General features: G+C 33.0%; 1 protein-coding gene across 1 annotated transcript; it reads left to right on the plus strand.

The window, feature by feature from the left end:
* Positions 1 to 5,658: 5,658 nt before the first annotated feature.
* On the plus strand, positions 5,659 to 23,466 carry LOC132728960 (uncharacterized). The gene is made up of 19 exons (XM_060714690.1): positions 5,659 to 5,718; positions 6,322 to 6,379; positions 6,743 to 6,892; positions 7,883 to 7,962; positions 8,479 to 8,588; positions 9,359 to 9,463; positions 10,374 to 10,452; positions 11,508 to 11,622; positions 12,898 to 12,978; positions 13,361 to 13,470; positions 15,330 to 15,446; positions 16,275 to 16,436; positions 16,780 to 16,908; positions 17,457 to 17,587; positions 18,196 to 18,327; positions 18,584 to 18,707; positions 19,940 to 20,036; positions 20,953 to 21,060; positions 21,833 to 23,466. Exons 1-19 carry the CDS (start codon positions 5,659 to 5,661, stop codon positions 21,901 to 21,903), a joined length of 2,019 nt encoding a protein of 672 aa, XP_060570673.1. The 3' UTR covers positions 21,904 to 23,466.
* Positions 23,467 to 23,809: the final 343 nt, after the last annotated feature.

Raw genomic sequence — 23,809 nt, forward strand, 5'->3', positions numbered from 1 at the left:
ATTTTCCGTGTATCACATATTGAAAAATAAACTTGTGACATTTGTGATTCGCCTGTTTAAAAATTCTCAATTTTGCTTGTGACGTTTGTGATTGGCAATTTTTACCCGATTTTGGTCAATCACATTCGTCACAAAAGTCATTTGTGACGAATGTGATCACATTCGTCACAAATTCATAAAAACTTGTGACGAATGTGATTTGTGACACATGTGGCCTAACACAGCCCTTACCTGACAAGAAAATTAATATGTTAGTCTCGAACTAAAACAATGACTTGTTTCCATTACCTGGATTTACAATCCAATGGCATTCCAGGAAAAATTTTCTCAAAATTTAAAAATTGACTGGCCATCTGTTCTTAGTCAACGATCATTTGATGTGAAAAAACACTATTCATGCAGACTCAATGGATTTAAGAATTATTATAGTACATGAATTAAATTAAATGATAATTATGCTGAAAGTTACCTGTGATCAATTGCCATACATGTAGAACAGCCGACATTATCATGATTCTGACAGTACATATCAATGTGTTTATGACTGTGTCTGTCACATCTCCCTGTTGGTGCCCTCGGTAGACCTTTACTGATTCCTGACTTAACTTGAGATTTATCCAACACCTTGTGACCAACACACAGAGGAACTTGACTGTGAACTTGAACACAATTTATACAGAAATAATCATGACAGTCTACACAGAATTTTTCACCTTCAGTGTTTTTACCTCGATTTTTACACATTGAACAAAGTACATCAAATATTTCATCATGAAGATTATCCGTATTTATTTCTCCACCGGTAGCCATTTTGAAAAATATCTTGTTTAAACCGGTTTATTTTAATGTCTAAATATAGACATATAGCTTGTCCTAATTTCTTTATTTGCGGTAATCACATAGTTATTTTGAAATTCTTTTGTAATTAAACTTTTATTCCAACCTTTACATTTCCATTCTAATACTGCTTTCTCAACAATATTGATTAAATCTTTCCTATCTTCATTTATGAATAAATTTACCCCAAATAGTTTAACCTTAATAGAGATAACGTTACTGTCATGAATGTAGTAACCAAAACATATCATATCTCTCATAATGTATTCACTACAGTAAAAGATTGATTTCAAATTATTGATCTGTTGTGCTTATTCAACGAATAATTGTCAAACTTTATAAAACATGTACGTCTCAAACATTTGCTAATTATTGTGAAATATTTGGACCAGGAAGTGAGTAAAAAAGTTAATTATTGTATTGTCAGAACAGAATTTTTAAAGCTAGAATAGGACACTGGCAAATCTGTAATTTTTCTTTATTTGCCTAAAATGAAACAGAATACCCCAAAGTAATGATCTTGCTTAATATTTTTTCCGGAAAATATCATTTACGTTACTTAACACTACAAGCAACATTTTTCATTAAACTGTATAAATCGATTATTGTTTTCTGAATAGCGTTTTCCGAAAAATAGTATAAATACAGTGAACATTATAGCTACAAAATCACCATGCACGTTTTTATGTCCGAGTGAACCAAATACCGAAATTTTGCAGCTGCTTTAAATTTGAACCGGTATTTTTTGCGCAAATGGCACGATTTTTTTTCAAGTTTGATTTTCTTGAAATATTGTGGTTAAAAGCATTCAGCTTTATACACTGTTTATTCCATTCAAATCTTATAAACAGTTTTTATGTTAATCTGGGACATGTTTGATTAACATACTTAATGCGTGTTTTGGAAAGTCTCTGTTGCAGAGGTAATGTTTCCATATAATTACCAAATCATAAATCGAAAATTTAATTTTAGAATTTTACAAGAAACTTTTTTTGATACTATTTTAATATATATCATTTATTCTGAATTTATTTTGATAACATAACATAAATTATTCCCTTTGTAGAAAAATATCCCTAATGTTCATTACTCCGGCATAAATATTGTATTCAATAATATATTATAAATTCTGTTTTGTTAAATTATTGTTATTTATAAACATTCATTGTGCCTTTTATGCAAAAATATCTCCAAATATTTTCGAATTAAACAAATCTTCTACAGCTGCAAAATACCTCTCGCATGCTTCTTTTTAAAGAAGGAAACATTTTTAACTTAATCGCCATACTCCACGTAGTGATCTCCCGTTAATTCTTCGGAGTAGTGCACTTATAAAGGGAAGTAACCGCTGCGAGGAGTTTGCTTAATTGCGTGTCGTCTGCCACATTTTGTTTACACGCTGTTTTGGCAGTAGGTATTACACCACCGTGTAAATATACATATATTTAAGTCGGCGCCGACTATGATTTTCTTGATTAACATATTTCACTGCCAGAGCAAAGTCGTGAATAGTTAGTAACTGTAGCATGTTTTCAAATTGCTTTACTAATACAGAAGAAATGATTTAAAGGGCCACACACGCGTTGAAATTCGAGTCGATAAAAAATCCAGTTTTGAGCCCTTAATACAGCTGGAAATCCCTAATGCTTGTTTTTCCCTCTGTGGGAGTAAATGCTCTTGACGCAAATGATACTGGCTATAAGATCATTATCTTGTTTCTGAATAATTACAATTCCGGTAGCATACTTGGAAGAGTCTGCCATGAGTACAGTTTCCATATTTGGATCATAATGAGCTACAGGAGTACTTGTCAAAGTAAGCTTGAATTTATCAAAAACTTTTTGTTGCCTTTATACCCAGGTAAAATTGATTTTTTTCTTTCTCAGCAGATCTCTGATAGGTTTCGAGTCTGCTGCCATTTATGGTGAAAATTACCCAAATTGATTGACCATTTCTATAAAACTTTGTACCCTATGTATGTATTTTCGAGGACATTTATTTTCTTATCGCCTTGACCTTGTCTGTGTCTACTGTGATTCCATGTTGTTCTGCTAAGTACTCAACAAATTTGACTTGTTTTTGTATTTTCTGATCGTAAGATCAGTAAATACATAGCTAACATCCACGGTCTAACACAAAATTTCCTAACAGTCCTAACAACGCAAAGTAGTTCTCACTCAAAACTGCTTAAAAACCAGCAATTTAAAAGAAAGAATAATTTTTAATGTAGGCATTTAACGAATTACAGTGCAATAAAAGTTTAGATTAGTCAACAGAAATATGAGGTTACAATCACAAATTTCGCGGATGAATATCTTTTTTACCCAATGAAAAATGTTTGACTATTTCCGTAAAGCTTCGGATTATCATGAATATCATTTTAATCAATGAAAATGCTATTTTTAGCTATGTCGATTACCGAATACTCCAGAGCGTAGTACACAAATAAATCTGACTGTCGAGTAGTAGAATATATACATGTCGGACTGTTTTGGCGAGAAGATTTTCGCTAAATTATTTACAACAGGTTTATCGTGAACAAAATACCTCGAAATTAATAAGGATTACAAACACGAAATGGAAATTCTCAATTTAGAATTACATAATGTATTCGTTTTTATTCAAGGTACATATGTATAACTTCGCCATGGTGCAGAGGTAAGCGGTCTCGTTGAGGGTGTGAGAGGCCTATGGTTCAAATCCTAGTCGAGGCAATTCTATTTTTTTTTTCATGCAAAATTCCATATGTATCAATCTCAAACTGTTATAGAAGAAAATCAAAACGCTGTCGCTGCGTAAGATGAATTATAGTATATAAAAATAAACTTATACAGGAAAGAACATACAGATAGTCAGCATGATTTAGATTGCAAAAATCAGAAAATACCATAGAGCTGCAGCCCTTTGATTGCTTTATGCCTTGAGGTAAGGGTCATGTACATGTAGTTTACATAGATTTATATGGAGAAATGTATTTAAATCTGCTTCTGATAAACACTTTATCTTGAGTTAAGATATTTGATATGAAGCATTCACAGACACTTGGGGTAAATAAAATGTTTATTTGTCAATCCCAGCACATGTACTGATCATATATATCTAAAAACTTAATATAAGCCGTTTTGAAAAAAATTCATATTTCAACGTCTATAATAATACACAAGATAAAAATGTTCGCCGGTAAAAAATCCGCTCACCTACCGTCAACATCACCATGTATTTTATTCCATTTCCAATATTTTCACATAATCCTTATGTCCATCGACACAGAAGATATAATTCTTCATGATGATGGTCAATTTTAAACAAACAACGCAACAGCCGAAATAAACATCAACATTTTTATATTTAGGAGCATAATGAGCCCTGAATGTTTCTGGCTTATTTTCATTTGACTGTCAACGCTAAGGGTTTTAATCCTGCAAGGTTTTTTTTAGCTTTTAGCTCACCTGTTACAAAGTGATAGTATAAGCTTTTTGATCGCTTTTCGTCCGTCGTCCGTAAACTTTTACTTTAAATGACATCTCCTCATAAGCCAGTAAGCCAATTTCACCCAAACTTCACAGAAATGTTTCTTTGGTGGTTACCTTTAAAATTTGTTCAAAGAATTTAATTCCATGCAGAACTCTGGTTGCCATGGCAACCAAAAGAAAAAACTTTAAATACCTTATTTAAAAAAAAAAAAAAAAAAGTTAGAGTTTAGATATTTCGGATGAAACATCTTCAAGTGAGTGTCTTTTGTTCAAATAAGAGCCATGGAGTCAAAATTGGCCCTGCCACGGAGTCATTGATTTTCCTTATATGTGTATAGCAAAAACTTATAAAATCTTCTTTTAAAAACCCAAATACCTAGAGTTAAGATATTAAGAATGAAACATCTTCTAGTGAGTATCTACAAATTTTGTTCAAATAAAAGCCCTGGGTTTAAAATTGGATCCGTCCCAGGGGTGTCATTGTTTGTAACTATATGTTCTATATGTTAACTTTACTGTATAGTAAAATTTTAAAAATCTTCTTTTAAAAACCCACCAAGCTAGAGCTTAGATGTCTAGTATGAAACATCTTCTAATAGGTGTCTACCAAGTTTGTTCAAATAAAAGCCAATGACTTAAAATTGGCCCCGCCGGGGGGGGGGGGGGGGTCATTGATTTTCCTTTTATATGTGTATAGTAAAAACTTAAAAAATTATTCTATCTTAAAAAACCCAAAGAGCTAGAGTTTAGATACTAATCATGTATCACCATAATAATAATAATAATAATAATAATAATAAAATCTTTATTTATTGAAGGTAACATACAAAGAGTTGTATCATTTACTTTCAGTAGAAAGGATTACATTTTTTCACCTTTTTTGAGGAACCTATCATCATGCATTTTGTTTATAGGGTGCAAAGACATATTATTAAGGATACACCAATCATTTATAAAATTTAAATCTTTTTGTAAATTATCTTTTATTTCCAGTAAACAGTCACCGAGTGAGTGTCTACCAAGTTTGTTCAAATAAAACCCTGGGGTAAAAATTGGACCCGCCAGGGGCATTATTGTTCTCTATATGTGTGTGGAAAAACATTAAAATCTTCTTTAAAAACTCAAAGAGCTAGAGGAAAGATATTATGCATGAAACATCTTGTAATGGGTGTCTAACAAGTTTGTTCAAATAAAAGCCCTGGGGTTAAAATTGGCCCCGCCGCGGGGGGGGGGGGGCTATTTACAGATGAGCGACTTCAGGGCCATCATGGCCCTCTTGTTTATTATTTCATTTACTTTAGGAAGCTATGTAACTTTCATGACTGGCATGTGACTTTACTCTGATATAATGGAAGGCGAAAGATGTTTTCCTCCTACAGTAAAGTTGGGACATTGTCTTCCTCCTACAGTAAAGTTGGGACATGGTCATATTCTTTACATTGAATCATTTTACACCCAACAATTGAATGAAAAAAGAAGCTAAGGGTGTTTCAGAGACTTTTTTTCCGTCAGATAAATTCTTTGTGTAACACATTTTTTTATTTGAGTTTATAAATTTCAGAAGGATATGATGATATCTTTTCATTTTTATTAGCAGTTTTATTAAGATACAATGCATAAAAGAAATTATTTGTGTAATAGACATGTTAACAATTGAGTGAGTTGACTTGCTATTATAACTTCATCTAAAGAAATTATTGAACACCTTGCATAGTTAATTTTACAGTCTGTATAATATGTTTTCCGTATTTTCATAATCGTCTTGCCGAACCAGTGTATTGATTTTAACTTAAGACTTACCCTATATTTCTTTTACACACAAAATTTCTTTAAAACATAGCAACAAAAAAAACAAACAAATCAAAACCGCCCTCCCCCTTCAACCCCCCCCCCCCGAAAAAAAACAACAACAACAAACAACAAAAAACACACAACAACAACAAGAAAAAACATAAAATATTGTTTTGAAATCAAACGTATTCCATTTTATTTTAACATATAATTTTTTCAGGTACTTGTAAGCAAAAATATAACTTATTGTGGTCAGCCAGTTGCGATCGTCGTTGCAGGTATATCTTAATCTGATATAATTATCTTATCTTTAATTAAATGAGGGCACAATGGACGAGTGGTTTAATTTAATGACTGAATCATTTGACTTTCGCCATTGTGGGTACAAGGAACAGTGACGTCTTTCACGAAAGAATTCGAAGGCTATCCAGCAAGCGTATTTTAGGTCGGTGGTTCTACCTAGGTGCCCGTCCTGACTAAAATAATGGTAAACGTCTATTGGCTTTGATTTTTTCAAGATCTTTTTATTATTTAGAGTCACGTTTTATATTTTTTTTCTGTAATATGCTCTAAATCTATCTTAATATTTATATTTATCTATTTATGTAGAATATTTTGTCATTTTATTTATATACTTTCAGAATCATACGAAATAGCTCTTGGTGCAGTTTATGCCGTCAAGGTTACATACAGTAATGTACAAACTCCAGTCCTCACTTTGGAAGATGCCATCAACAAAAAGTCGTTTTTCCCGAAACAGTGTGATGACAAAGTTGTCGGTGACCCAGACAGTATGTGATATTGTATAAAATACTTTACGCCTTATGTTATGTCCTTGTTAACAAAGAACTGGCTCGAGAAAATATTTTCCACTTCCAATGGTACACAATTTTCCAATGTAGATCTTATAATTTTGCCGATATGCTTGTAGAGGTTGTCGTAAAATGTAACCGCATGTTTTCATCAAAATATTGCCGCATACAAAAGGTTCTGCTACCATAACGGGAAAGGTCAAGTTATACATTGAAAAAAATATGTACTATTGGAATTGCCTGCAACATGGTATATATCTATTATTAGAATATTGAAAAACGTATAAAATATAACCTTTAAAGCAAAGACGGGGCACTGCTACCCTTAACATGCGGGAACCAAAAGTGATAACCCTTTGTCACCGGCATAGAGTCTGACCAGGATGCACAGCCGTGTAGTCCGACCAGACTCTATATTTTTTCTGACCAAATTCAAATTTTCTTCTTAATATTCCCAAACGAGATAATAGACTGTTCCAAATGTGTTGCTGGACTGGTCTATTAAATAAAACTCAGCTGGTAAATGGTTACACAACCTCGCCCATTCAACAATTTACTGTATAACTGGTTTTATTTGCGTAAGATGATTTTTCGCTTATATTTGCGTATTGACTTCCTCGTAAATTCATTTTGTCACGAGTTAATATGTATACCTGAAATCGCCTTGTAATAGAAATTCCGTATTATATTCAATTTTTATCATAAATTAAGATGAATAGCTTCGCTATTTTACTTTATGACGCATTTATCTTTATAAATAGCAAACATATACATGTAGGTTTCACCGTCTTCGCTTGATTGTTTTTCTCTTGGTTAAACGGTTTTCATTTCTAAATTTATCCTTTAATATGCAACAGCCAAACAGGATTTGCTTTCAGATGAATATTACCTCTTCTTAAAAAAAGAAGGATATGTTTTGTTTTTAGCCTCTTATGCTGTCTTAATTTCTTGAACTAAATTAATTTGTAGCTGCAATTGCTCAGTCACCTAAGAAGATACAGGGAGTCATCTCTATGGGAACACAATATCATTTTCACATGGAAACACAGGTAAAGCAGCAACAAAAAACATGCTATATATATTTCAGTTCCATTGACATAAGACATGAAATATGAGCCAATATTGCCATATGAAGATACAATGTGCATACAGCATTTAATAGGAAACAGTAGCGATACTCTATGATATATATTTTCGAACAAATGAGTTTGAATGTGATAGTTTTGTACAAAAATATAAATAAAAAACATATACATGTACATAGTAATTTCGTGAACTTTCTTAGATTAAATGATGTAATTGTGTTTTATATTGACAGTTATATATTATTAAAGTAAAGATGAAACATACATACATAGTTTAGAGCGGAGGAAGGTAGTCAAGTACTGGTGTAACTCTTAAGGAACGATGGTTGGGAAACTACCCGCCTATATGACTGAAATACTGTTGGAAAAAGGTGTCAAATGAAACAAACATACATACATACATGCATGCATGCATGCATGCATACATACATACATACATACATACATACATACATACATACATACATGTATTATTTTCAGGTGAGTTTATGTGTTCCCACTGAAGACGGCATGGATGTATTTTCAAGTACACAGTGGTTAGATCTTAGTCAAACTGCCATTTCACAAGTTACAAAACTGCCGAAAAGCAGGTGAACATCTTAGCTGTTAATTTTATTGAGAATCGGAATGTTTATTGTATGATTACGAGTATAAATGAAATATTGAGAAATATTGATGAAATCATATGCACTTTGACTATTTCCGTATTTTCACTGTAAACATTGTTTATTTTTTCACTGCAGTAAAATATATTTTCCGTATTTTCACTCGTGTCTTGGCGGACTACTTTCGTCCAAAGTTATATCAAATGAACAATATAGGAGAAGTATTTCTAATCGTAAGATCAAAAAAAGTATAGAATTAGTTTATACTTAACAGAAAATTCAAGTTTTTCTTCTATAAATACAAGATTGATTTTCATCTATGGTATGCACATTTTCACAATTCACACCACTGTACCGTACCCTGTCATGCGGGCCTATACAAATGTACAATTCAAAGTGTACCCCTGTGTTGTGATTACAATCACCTGCTACTTCCGAACACTGTACCTTTCTTGGAAGCCTATTTATTTTAACTTGTACCTTTCTTGTGATAATAAATCCCGAAAATACTGTATTTATAGAAGAAAAAAAACTTGAATACCCTCTATATATTATATATTTTGGTTTTTTCTCAAGTAATACTTATTGTAATTGCAAAATCTGTAAAGTTGAACTAAATTAATAATGTTCAAATTGCTTTATATATCTAATATTTTGAGTAATATTCAAAAAAGTTTATAAAAATTTAACTAAGGAAAAGGGAGGTAAATCGTGCGATCTTGTAAATTATGAATATTTTAAATATTGTCATTCAGTATCAACGTACAAGTAAAGAGACTTGGGGGAGCGTATGGTGGTAAAATAACCAGGAATAGTTGGATTGCAGCTGCTTGTGGGCTGTCTGCTTATCTGACAAACAGGTATATATCTGACAAAAATATATTTATCTGACAAAAAGGCATTAATCTGACAAATTAGTATGATCTGACAAACTGGTATTTATCTGACAAAACTGGCTTTTATCTGACAAATGAGTATTTATCTGATAATTAGGAGTCAAATTAATCTGACAAAATAAATTTATCTGACAGGGTATGTATCTGACAAACAGGTATAACTTATACTTCAAGAATATTTTTATCTCACGAAAAAAACAAAAACAACAAAAATAGAAAAAAAAAACATTTTATAATTACACTTTGCTTTGTTTTAATAGTTAAATTTAAAGCATTATTATATTAAATTATATTAAGTGGAATCGTAACGTGGATGAATGACCTTATATTAGTTAGAAGCTTTCTGGCGGAGGAACATTTCAAATGACTGTCCGTGACTTATTCCACGGGTCGAGCAGACGAACAGACATCTAAGAAGAAACATTTGACTTCTTAAAATTTGCTAAATAACTTCCACTCATGAAGGAACTTTTTCCATTTTCTCGTCTGCAGTTCTTTTGCGCCCAAAAATGTTTTACATTCAGTCTTCAATTGCATCAAATATATGTGCAAATTCTAAAGATTGCTTTTCTGTTTCGGATATTGTTTTTTGTTGTTTGGGGTTTTGTTGTTATTGTTGGTATCTTTTCTTCCTTTCTTTGGTCGTCTAGTCGGCTAATGTTTTAACATGATCTTTTTTCAATATTAACGGCGCACTGCAAAAACTGCACTGCAAAACTTTACTTTCGATTTTGATGAATAGAATATTTTGTAAATTCGAAGTATATTTATAAATAAATAAATAGTATTTATAATAAGTAATAGACTACGAAGAAGAATAAATAATGTACATGATATATATTCTAAACATATTCTAGATATCGTTTATTTACAGGCCTGTTAAATTTCGACTAACTCTTGGTGACAATATGAAGGCCATTGGCAAGCGTTTTCCGTTTAAAGCACTATACGAGGTGAGTTGCTGCCTTCTTCTGACATCATCCTTTAACATGATATTATGAAAGAATATATAGAATGTTTCTCTAGAATGGAAAAACAATGAAAAATTATACAATTTGCCTCCTAAAATAATTGTCATCTTTTCAATCACAATTGCGAGAATGTGTGTGACACAATTCTTTTCACGGCATACGTTTTACGTTACTTTTGTACCATTAAAGCAGCTTGCCTCAAGATTCATGCATATTTTTGTGGTAATTTTAAAAATCTATTAATAGTAAAATATTGCCAAGTGAACAAGGAAAGAAATTTACACATAAGATTTACGTAAGTTAAACAAAACAAAAATAGGTCACAATATGCAAAACATCCCTTGCAGCGAAGTTGAAATATAGTGATTAATACTGCAAAATCAGTCATTAATTGTGAATAATATGTAAATTATTTATTTAATGCATTTGGATGGATGACTGATTTATCCGTGAAAATGAAAATTATTTGATAATTTCACGTGAAAATTATCAAAATATAGTTTTACACTTTTCAATGAAGAGAATATTTATTAAAGATTTTCATCACGTTACGCCACTCCTAAAATACTGATTTTGAAGATCAAGAGATGAAATGAAATTTCATCTTGCACAAAAACAAACATCTATCCTCTATTTCTTGAATTGTGAATATTTTTCTCAAAATCTTTGTACATTGTTTGTCAAGGTTGATTTTCTTGAAACATTTTGGCTCATCTAGAGGCATGCAGCTTTAATGATGTGAATCTGAAATAATGTAATATTTACAGTGATATACACCAGTGGTACCTGTTACTGCATTGATACAATGTATTTTATACCCACGTTTCTATTGATAGATTGTGCGTGCCTTTTTTAGTGCATATCTATTTTTAGTATACAAATCATTTGCATGAAATTTGCGAAACTAAACAGAAAGGTCTCATTCTCGGTCGATATCCTATGCGCATTATACTTTTTTTTAAGAAATCATGCTACATAAAAATAAAATACAACTTTTTCACAAGCTTAAATTGATTATAATTTTATAAAAAATTTAGGTTGGAATGACGGAGGCCGGACAACTGAATGGCATAAAGGTTACATATTATGGAGATTGTGGAAACAGCCCAAACGACAATTCACTTCCACAGATGCAGACGTGGGCTGACAATGGTACCTCTATACATAGTCATGTTTTCTGCTCGTTTATAACGCCGTTTTTCACTGGTCAATCTCTATGTTTATATTTCCTTTTTTTTAGATTTTAACCAATGAAACACTTTCGATATGTAGACAAGAGAGACTGTGTGATTTATGAGTTATGCACAAGTCATTTGTAACACCGCCACCCCTTCCCTCCCCCTCTCATCCGTGTCGGTGCGGAAACTATCGGGGTGGGGGATTTAACCGAAGTTGTACCTTCCGCCTGTCCCCGCACTTATTGATCAAGGCGTGGTTTCACTTCTTGGATAAGACCAACTCTGCAAAGCGAGTACATCTAATTTAAACATACAATCATTTTAACACACTTTTAAAAACTTATTTAGGCTTGATTTGTTCTGTCATCATTATGATAATTGTTGGGTACGCTCCATAGATCAATCCAGTACGGGTGTCATGATAGGAAACGTGGTGGTAACCCGTGAAGTACTCGCACCCACGATACATGAGTTGAGAGGCAGATACCTCAACCAGTAAATCTAGGCTCTTCTGCTTTCCTAGTGGAGGAAAAGGTTTAGGGCGGGTAGGGGGCACAACGCGGACATTTGACCATTTGACTGTTTCTGCAGGGCGTCACCTTTACAAGAGGTTACGTTCCATTTAGGGTCGGCAATCAATTCCGGGATTTCATTATGCAGTAAAACAATTAAGTTAGCAGTTTTTTTATGCGACCAATATTATTTGTTTAAAATTATTTGTTATTGTATTGGGGTGATCGGTAGTTTGTTTCCTCATTTTTTATAATGCAAGCTTTTAGATTTCAGTCTAAGATACAGCTTTAGTGTTTGTTTATGCTGCATTGATTCTTTCTTTATTCACCGCTTTGTTTATTATGCAAAAATGCACTTACCACATTACATAATCAATATAAACAGATGGCAGTTGAATGTATGTACAACCAAACCTGTGAAAAATGGCCTACCACATTAAAGACCAAACATGGTCTTTATTGACAAGTGAACTTTATTTTGGAGGTTACTCTTTTAATTTTAATTAATGAATTGTTGTTAAAGGGTGGCCTTTATTTACAGGAATGTGTTTATTTGGAGGTGGCTCTTTAACACAAGTATGACTGTACATGTCATTACAATCATAAATATAAAAAAATCGTCATTGCAAGCTATGATATCTAACAGAAGGTAAAATACAGCTATATGCACCATTTGCTTAATCTGATATCGAGTTTTAGTTGTAAAATAAAAGCAATCTTTTTGTTGCATTTTCAAGCATACTATTGTCCAAATTGGTCGATATCCTGCGTGGCTGTAAAAACAAACAAACCTGCCAATACAGCTGCAAGATCTCCTGGTAAGATATTGAACTGTCACGTGACTTTTCTAATTGACATTGACACAGAATTATGCAAATGTATTTCTGAATATTATGGTTAACATCGGCGTTTTTCCTTTTGAGTTAACCGCCAAATTTCATTACACCCCTTGGAGTACATTTCTTTAGATACCAAAGTGCGTTATATTAGATAAAATGACTATACAATAGTTCGTTTTGTACACTTTGTTAATTACGAAAGTAAGATTGTTTTAAATTTTCATTAAAAATAACACTGATCAGTGGCTTACTGCTTTAAACAATTATACCTTTTTGATATTTATGAGAATTAAGAATCTATATGATACTATACGAGTATATATAAAGATAATATCACAGATTTATTTGGCATAAATTAAAGGTTCGTTACCAGCAATTTTCATCATGGAATCCATCATGGAGCACGTAGGGGAAAGTCTTAACAAAGATCCATTTGAAACTAGGCTCCTGAACATGTTCACTGATACACAGGTAAGACAGATATTGAAACACGTTCTGAACATGTTCATTGATTCACAAGTAAGACAGATATTGTAAAACGCCTTCTAAACATATTCATAGATACATACGTAAGACAGATATTGACACACCTCTTCTGAGCGTGTTCACAGATATACAGGTAAGACATATATTGACACACGTCTTCTGAGCGTGTTCACAGATACACATGTAAGACATATATTGACACTCGTCTTCTGAGCGTGTTCACAGATACACATGTAATACATATATTGACACTCGTCTTCTGAGCGTGTTCACAGATACACAGGTAAGACATATATTGACACATGTCTTCTCAGCGTGTTCACAGATACACATGTAAGACATATATTGACACACGTCTTCTGAGCGTGTTCACAGATATTGTTTGATTTTATTAACCTGTCAATTCCATACTGATTATACGGTCAATTCACAGAATATATTAATATTCGATAAATGTTCGGTAAATTCCGTGAGAGGTACGCAGTAAGATGTGATTAAACTTATCTAGTTTGACCATTTAATACAAAATTTCTTAAAAATAAAGAAAAAATAAGTCTAAAAAGAATGTCAAAAGAAGGGATCGAACCTCGGACCTCTCATGCATTAAGTAATCACTTAACCGACTGCGCTATTGCGGATGTTACGAGAACCTTTATTAAGCTAGTGAGAGTTATCCAAACGTTATTTATATGCTCCATATTAATTATCGTAAAATAAACGGACACAACCGAAGTGGGATCTAATATTTAAATGAGTGCTATAATGTATTCATAATTGACAGGTAAATAAAATCAGACTATACACATGAAAGACATATATTGACACACGTCTTCTGAGCGTGTTCAAAGATATACAGGTAAGGCAGATATTGACACACGTCTTCTGAACATGTTTACAGATACACAGGTAAGACAGATATTGGCACACGTCTTCTGAGCGTGTTCACGGATATTCAGGTAAGAAAGATATTGAAACACGTCTTCTGAACATGTTCACAGATACACAGGTAAGACATATATTGAAACACGTCTTCTGAACATGTTTACAGATACACATTTACGACAGGTATTGACACACGTCTTCTGAACATGTTTACAGATACACAGGTAAGACAGATATTGAAACACGTCTTCTGAACATGTTTATAGATACACAGGTAAGACAGATATTGAAACACGTCTTCTGAACATGTTAAAGGATACACAAGCTAGGACAGATATTGAAACACGTCTATTGAAAATGTTCTAAGATACACAGTTAAGAAACACGTCTTCCGAGCATGTTCATAGATACACAGGTTAGGACAGATTTTGACACACGTCTTCTTAACATGTTCACATACCCGTATACACAATGTTCACAAAAACACAAGTAGGACAGACATTGAAACACGTCTTCAGATCATGCTTACTGATACACAAGTAAGACAGATATGGAAACACGTCTACTGAGCATATTGACTGATGCACTGTTCAGGTAAATATTGAAACTGTCCTTTGGAATACGATGTTCACTTTTACACAGGTAAAACAGAGATTCAAACAAAGCGTCTGTCTATTTTCCTTAATATTAAGGTAGGGCAAGAACTTTTCCCTTATATAAGGTACACAACGAGCTTTGTAATTATGTTACTAAATAGGCTAACATCTTGTTTAACCAGAAAATTGTTCTATTTGCGCCGCCATTTAAATACGTCATGTTTTTTCTTTTAATTAAAACGTGTTGTTTTTCTAAGTAATAATTATAATAATGTTATTTTTCTTAAGATAATAATAATAATAAATCATAATAATAAAAGATAATAAATATTTTAAAGAAGGTGTCAAAGGTTTGATTAATTCCAGACCGATCCTCTTACACAAATGGTATTGACCAACTGTCAGCTGAAGCCCCAGATTGCACTGCTACAAGCCAATGCTGAATACAGTGATAGAGTCCAGAAAATCAACACATTTAACCAGGTAAATGAATACCCGAACGTCCTTAATGTTAATTGTTATGTAACAATGATGATGTTCCTTCTTTTGTTCAATACTTCAATGTGGTAATATTGTTTAATAGATGTATCAGTTATTCCTTTAATGTATCGGGTTGCAATTAAGAATTTGCTTTACCATCTTTGCTATATTTTTCTAATTATATAACAGGGGAGATATTTTAATTTTGTAATAGATTTTGTTGTAAATTTTGACAGTCATGTTAAATAAATGTTGTATGTACACAAATCTATGATATTTGTTTTCTCTATTTCTTTGAACATAATCTTCACGGTAGAAACACGGTAGAAACATCATTTTCATAGGCACATTTTATATGATATTTGTTTTCTCTATTTCTTTGAACATAATCTTCACGGTAGAAACACGGTAGAAACATCATTTTCATAGGCACATTTTGCTACAGAAATAGATAAATGTTATTTTTATTGTAGAAAAAGCAAACTTTTTTTTATAATAATGTTGTAATAAAAGGATTTAAATCATGTATTATGCCAATCGCCTAAAGAAAAACCATGAAGCAGTGTATGTGAAACAATTTGTGGTGATACGGATAGTAGAAATGTAAACAGTCAATGTAGTTTGACCTCCATAAAAATCTTTTAACCATTGTGATTGCCCTAACGCAAAAAGAGCAAAAGATGTCTCAGTTGTATGCCCAATGTTTGACGTTTTGGAAACTATCACGTAACACGACACCTAAATACAAAGCGTTTGCAAATTTAAATCATTTCATTTTTAATGGATCTTTAACAAAGTAATTTAAACATTTATATTTGTTATGTCAAACAGAATAATAGGTGGAAGAAGAAAGGTATATCATTAGTACCATTAAAGTTCGGCATAGATTGGAGAGGTGCCAGATACGGGTGTCAGGTGTCGGTGTACTGGAATGACGGTACGGTAGCGATATCACATGGTGGCGTAGAGATCGGTCAAGGCGTGAATACAAAGGTAATAATTTGCAGTAGGTGCACAATTTAATTTTGACATAACTATTCAAATTATAAATATTACAAAAGAGTTACCTCTTATTTCACCTTAAGCACATTAACATCGATTTTTAGATTATAAATGTAGCCTTTGCAATTAGGTAAATTGATCTACATGTAATGATTGACGTTGCACAATCTGAAAAAGGCAACATTTCAGGCGAAAGTATAACTTGGTCACCTTTTTCCCTACATTTGTGGAAGCTATCCAGTTGGTTTACTCAAAAAGGTCAGTTACTCTTTCCAAACGTTTTTCTTAATAAAAATCAAAATTTTGTGTTCGAATTTTTTTTATCTAACAACAGGTTGCTCAAGTGTGTGCATATGAATTTGGAATTCCAATGGAAATGATAAGAGTATTGCCAACAAACTCACTAGTCACTGCCAATGGTATAACGACCGGAGGTAGTATAACGTCAGAAAACTGCTGTGCGGTATGTTGTTCAATATTTACATAATGTTTGCATGGGTCCATAAACCCATTTTTTCGATCGTTTTAAGGTGAACAATTGAGAAAAAATTAGCACCCTTTTGTTGACAATTGTCTGATTTTCAGGTGTTTTTTTTCAGTATTAGGAGAATTACACTAATGAGTCACAAGAATGTATGTAGAAAGCTATCGGTACTGAAGGATTATATGTTTTGTAATGTTTTAATCCATTATTGTTGCCACAGCAGGTGTTATGGTTTATTCCGATTACTCCTGACAGGTGTTAATTGTGATGCTGCAGCATAAAAAGACTTGCCTCGCACGTCATTCCAGATAGACCTTCGGAGACAATAATCTTAATTCATTTTGTGTTGAGGATACACTGATTTAGCCGTTGTTGCTCTTTCCATTATCTCAAAAGAGCAGACAGGATCAATTAATTAATTTTTCATTTCATTGCTCGCTTTAGAGGTATCTTTCTTTTTCCAGAATTATTTGAATGTTTCAGAAATGAATTCTTCTATTTTAAACAGTCATGTTGTTTCCTTTTAGGGTGTGATAGAGTGCTGTAAAACGTTGAAAGAAAGGATGGCACCAGTGAGGGCAAAGATCACTGATCCAACTTGGCTGAAGGTCATCAACGAGTGTTACAACGAGGGCATTGACCTCAGTGCTAGATATATGTATATCTTACACCGATCATTTTTGTTATTTTCTAGCTACTGCTCATCCCTTCAAAAGCACTTGATATATTTCATACATCACCTTCATCATAAAACATGTCGCATTAGTTACTCTGCGCATCGGCCGAGTGTTCAACTGCCGTTCACTTTCTTGCGTTTTGAAGTAACGGTAGTGTATGTAAAAGTGTAATTATTTTATATGAGAATTGAGTTAAACCAAAGACACACATGCTTTGAAACACACACAATCGTTTGAAAAGAATATAAGAGAGTTTTATAAGAATTATATTTATTGGGTTTTATAAGTCTCACTGACACAGTAAATGTCATATGGAGATTGCGAGCTCTGGTGGTGGATGGAGTACTTTTTGCCTCTTCGTGCATTAATTCAGCACAAGCAGGCACCTGTAGGAACAACGGCGTTGTTTAAGTTAGCTGCTTTCCTCTTATTAAAGAATCAAAAGTTTCTGGTGGGATTTGAACTAATAACGTTTAGTGGTGTGAAGTGGTGTGAAGTCAAAGACCTTAACCGCATCGGCCATGGAGGCTCATAAAACTATATATACTTTAACTGTTCACAATTGCTAATGAATTATTTTTGTTTTTAGGACGAATCCTGATCAGAAAACTCCTTTCCAATATTATTCTTATGGTGCAACTATAGCCGAAGTGGACTTTGATGTTCTTACCGGAGAACATCAGTTGACAAGAGTGGACGTTTTGTTTGATTGCGGTGAAAGGTATGATACTTTCGAAACATTTGCAAAAAAACATTTACACAATGATAATGATGACATTAAAGAATTTTTAGACATTCGTAAAAGAACATGATGGAGTATGGTAATAATGTTTATATTTGCGCGCTGAAAGAAGGCACATTGCAAGGCACGTCTGTCTGAAACTGGAAGAAGTTTAAACCTTGGTAATCAGAAACCATATTTAGTGTCAACTTACTTCAAAGTTTGAGGAAAAACTAATATGCACACCTCTTTCCAGTACAAATCCTGCATTAGACGTAGGTCAAGTTGAAGGGGCTTTTGTGATGGGTCTTGGATACTGGCTGACAGAGGAATGCAAATATGATCCTACCTCAGGGGCATTGGTTACAGACAGTACCTGGGTAAGTGTGAAGACATCATTTAAAGCCAGATAGGTTCCATTCCGAAGCGTTTTGACAATAATGTAACTGTGTAGTGATTTTAAGTGTAAGGGTTGTGTGCCTGAAGCGTGTTACATACTATTGTTTATTGAAAGTTTCACATTCTTTAAGATAAATTTAACCTTAGTACAGATATTTTCTTAAATATAATTCATTGAACCCTTTGCCTTCTGGTGGCGACACATATTTGCCCATGGGACCTGTGGTTTCCAAGATTAGCCGGCACTTTTGTACCGTCTTAAGTTACCATGATCTGTTTTGTTCACTATTTAGTCAGTACACATCTTTATATTTTCCTTTAAATGGTATATAGTCTTGTTCAGATTCAAAAATCCATTTAATATATTATACGTGGTAAATGTTATTAAAGTATCAAGTGTTTACAGGAATTTATGAGCAAACTATTTTCAACCATATGCTTTAATGCTTGCTGTACCTGTTTATGTTCAAATAACAAATGAAATATAATGTTTGATAGTGAACAGACATGAATTATAGCTTGTTGTAAAATGCAAAAGTGCATATGTTCTCATCTTATTAAAGGAGCTCCACTGAGGTTAAAAAAATAAACCTAAAAGCTTATATTGATCAAATCGATCAAATAAAACTAAACTAAATGATATGCAAACGATAATAAAGAAATTTGCTCAGAATTAAATGGAAAACCGACATTTCGTTAGATTCTTAGGCCGATTTGAGTTAAGAGCGTTTTAACCCTTTTTTTATTTTAAATAATTATGTACTATGTAATAAAATGGTTATTGTGGAAAAGCGGAGTGAGCAATTGGTCTGAAAATTTGCACACAAGCTATAGGTAAAGACCCACATTAAGCGGTATAGATATCTTGAAAAAATATTCCTAGTCCCATCATGCCAGCAAACTCAAAATAAGACCTTTAATATTTTGATATACTACAACAACTACAATTCACGTACTAATGAGCCGCGTAACGACAATACCAACATAGTGCGTTTTGCAACCAGCATGGATCCAGACCAGCCTGCGCATCCGCGCAGTCTGATCAGGATCCATGCTGTTCGCTATCAGTTTCTCTACTTGTTATAGGGTTTGAAAGCGGACAGCATGTATCCTTATCAGACTGCGCGGATGAGCAGGCTGGTCTGGATCCATGCTGGTCGCAGACCCATTATGTTGGTTTTGTCGTAGCGCGGCTCAAATATTGTTTTTTAAGGAGTACAAACCACCATCGTCAAAGGATATTCCTGTGGACTTCAGAATAAACTTTGTGAAGAAAAACCCCAATCCTAGAGGAGTACTTGGTGCTAAAGGTAAGCTCATGCATACTACTTGGTGTAGTTACGATCAATAAGGCTGATTTAACAAATGCCATTATATGTCACATAACAGGATTTTGTTGTTGTAATTGTTTTTGTTTTTGTTTTTTTTTTCTTCTTTTTTTTTTGGGGGGGGGGTGGAAATTGAAAAATCTTGTAACTTTTAAGTGATAAAAAGGATTGGGCGGTTTCTTTTTATATTATAGACAGTTTTTATATCTTATCCTAGTAATCATTTTTATTTTCATTGTTTTGTCAATTACCATTTAAATAGTCATTCTTTCGAGATATATATTGTTTATGTATATGATTGGTTTACGTCCTCAGCAGTATCATTTACCCAATGACTCATCTTCTGAAAGTATATTCTAGATACATTAAATCATTAATGAGCCGCGCTACGACAAAACCAACATAGTGCGATTACGACCAGTATGGACCCAGACCAGCCTGTGCATCTGCGCAGTCTGATCAGGATCCATGCTGTTCGCTTACAAACCCTATAACACGTAGTGAAACTGATAGCGAACAGCATTGATCCTGATCAGACTGCGCGGATGCGCAGGCTGGTCTTGATCCATGCTGGTCGCAAACCCATTATGTTGGTATTGTCATGACGCGGCTCATTTCATATGCTTTAAGAACTGCACTGATCAGGTTTTCTTAAAATTACGTGTATTTCATGTACTTCGTCATTTAGTTTCATATCCTCCAATTCTTTAAGCTACTTAAATATTAATATGTTCTTAAGATTTTCATGGTGAGATAAGACATTTCTTTGTTGACATAATAAAGATAAAAAACCTAACCCATTCAGTGTATACAAATATTGTTTTTATTACAAAGGCAAGTTCGCACTAATAATACCCTTGTCGCATATTTGCATACTTTAGTTTATGTAATTTTTCAGCGTGCGGTGAACCCCCGTTGTGCATGAGCTGTTCTGCTTTGTTTGCGTTGAAGAGGGCCATTGAATCTGCCAGACGAGATACTGGCGTCGATACATTCTTTCCTCTGAGTAAGATTTGTTTTAAAATTGAATTATTTGGCGTTTGTGAGTATGCCCCATTTTCATTTTCTGTTAAAGCCGGAGCTATAGGGGGCATGAACGGTAGTCTGTTTTTACCACTACCGCCCACGAACAGGCTCAATTAAACCGAGACTGCAACGGTTTCTAATTCGGTTTTGTTGTTTTGTGTGTCTATTAAGAATTTAATTGTTTTTCTCTTTTATGTATCAGTAACAAACCAGCAATTTAAAAATGCTTTCAGACACATCCTCGGTTGTTTTGATCTCAAAGATTCACCGTTTTTATATTTAGTTATTTAATTTTACTTTAAGCCGTTTCTAGTTTGCGTTAATGGTAGCTTACCCTGTCACTGTCACCCATAAACAGACTCGGTCTGTCCGAATCTAAATTATTTTCAATTTTGAGGTTTGATAGCATTTTATCGTTTCCAAATTTTATATATATTTTGAGAATTTCATTCAAAATTTCAAGATTAACTTTTTTGTGGGTTTATTTCCAGACAGTGGTATTTATTGGAATTCTCATAAAATCTTTAAGGCTGATCTTAACTGTCCAGAATTATTGTATTATAACTCTCTTTTATTTTCATTTTTATTCACTGATTGTTGCTCGTAAAGAAAAGCATTGATGTAATTTATTGTTTCATTTTTTTCAGTTTTCATGATTGTGCAATATTGTTTACTATAAAAATCTGTGTTTCGGTATTATTCTGTTTCTTTCCTTTAACTGACTTTATATATTTATTATTATAACCTTGTAGATGGACCTGCCACTGTAGAAGCGTGTCAACAAGCATGTTTAAATGACCCTGCCCAATTCGTTCTTATATAAACAGTGAAACATATTATTGTGCAAATGAACAAAAGGCAAAAAGATCTACATATCTCGTTTGTTGTGAAGAGTAACATACACAATTTTGTGAATAAGGAAGAAGTATTTTCCAACCGTTTCTTGCGGTTTAAGTGATGATTTCAACAAATGTTTTTGTTAATCTTGCATTTCTGTTAATTTTTCTCAGGATATATTTACATGTTTCAATATGATTTTGTGTACAATTTTGCTAAACTTTCATTTTCAATTCTTGATATTGAAAGCGTCATATCATTTAATGATTTCTTTTTACGTATTGGAGATAGGTTTTTTGCATAATGTTTCACATATACTTGATACAATGTATCACATTACGTCTCATGTGACATTCTTGAATATAAATACTACGCACCGTGAAATATGAATCGACAATGCAATCATGTTAATGTGTTTTTTGCATAAGTGTTTATTTCAAGGTCCACACTGGTTTGTTTGCAATTCAATTAGATTAGCTGCATGCTAAAGACATTCTGACAAAATGCAATAGAATGTTGACGTGTGTAGCAAATTGCAAACGTCCATAGCCACTATGTTCTGTTTATGTATGATTTTAAATATTAGCCGTGCCATGATAAAACCAACATAATGCGTTTGCGACCAGCATGGATCCAGACCAGCCTGATCAGGATCCATGCTGTTCGCTATTAGTTTCTCTACCTGTTATACGGTTCGTAAGCGAACAGCATGGATCCTGATCAGACTGCGCGGTTGCGCAGGCTGGTCTGGATCCATGCTGGTCGCAAACCCATTATGTTGGTTTTGTCGTGACGCGGCTAATATGTTGGCGGCTGAAAAGCAAATGCAATGTCACACCATAGCATTGCCTTTCGTATCTAATCAGGTGATCGGGTAAATTCTCTTATTCTCAGATTTTTTACGAAAATGTTTATAAAACATCATGTTTAAAGGAACTCAAATTAGGGTTAAAAGCCTATAATCGTGCAATTTAAAAATTGTACATATATCAAGTGTAGGACTTTAAAAGGATAAACCCGCAAAAGGCAAATATAGAAATATACTCATAATAGAATTAATTGATCGATTTTGTGCGAGTATTAGCCAGCTTTTAAAACAATTTTCATTTTTGGGTCATTTTGCACAATAAAAATAAAATTCTGGAAAAGCGGGTCGATAGAATGATTAGAAAATTTGCATACAAATTATTGGACCAGACCTCCATCAAATAGTATACAAAAGTTGGAGAGAAAATATTTTTAGTTCCGTTAGTGAAAAACACTTCAACGGAGTCCTTCTAAAAAGTTTTCAGATCATCAGGGCATTGCTTTATGCTATTTTCGTCTTCAGAAATATTATATCAATTGAAAATACAGATAACTGTATATATGTATTTTTTATTTCAATTTTAACACATATAATAATAATGATTTTTCTAAAGATTATGATTTTTAAAAGACAATTTACCGCATTTATGTGTTTACCAATAATGAATTATTGTGTCATAGAATTATAATTTATGAATTGTACTCATATTTATGAGACTTTTCTAATAAAATTGATTTACATTCACTGATAACTTACTCTTTTATAGACCTTATCAAGGGCCATATTTCATGTTTTATTGTCCTGTGGTTATATACTTTGTGATATGATTTTATTTATTGTATTATATTTCTATTATAATGATTTTGCAAAATATAAGCAACATTTTACTCTTGTTCAAAATCAATAAAAGTAAACTGGTTTAAACATGTTTTATCACATGATTTTAATCAATCAGAAAATCGCAAAGCAAAATTGTACAAAAAGCGACATGAGTGTATGAAATGTTACATTCATTAAAATTTTGTTTAATTGTCAGAAAAATTTAATGTTGAGAATTCCTGACAAGAACAAAGACCGAAACAGT

Source organism: Ruditapes philippinarum, unplaced genomic scaffold (genome assembly GCF_026571515.1).
Source record: "Ruditapes philippinarum isolate M1 unplaced genomic scaffold, ASM2657151v2 ctg1971_1_1_1_1, whole genome shotgun sequence".
Classification (NCBI taxonomy): domain Eukaryota; kingdom Metazoa; phylum Mollusca; class Bivalvia; order Venerida; family Veneridae; genus Ruditapes; species Ruditapes philippinarum.

Bases quoted from the DNA above. Each gene is read 5' to 3' on its own strand.
- LOC132728960 (XM_060714690.1), top strand. From the start codon at position 5,659: ATGGAAGGCGAAAGATGTTTTCCTCCTACAGTAAAGTTGGGACATTGT. The intron at 8,589-9,358 runs GTGAACATCTTA...ATTGTCATTCAG, and splicing joins ACAAAACTGCCGAAAAGCAG to TATCAACGTACAAGTAAAGA. The intron at 11,623-12,897 runs GTACCTCTATAC...TGCATTTTCAAG, and splicing joins GCAGACGTGGGCTGACAATG to CATACTATTGTCCAAATTGG.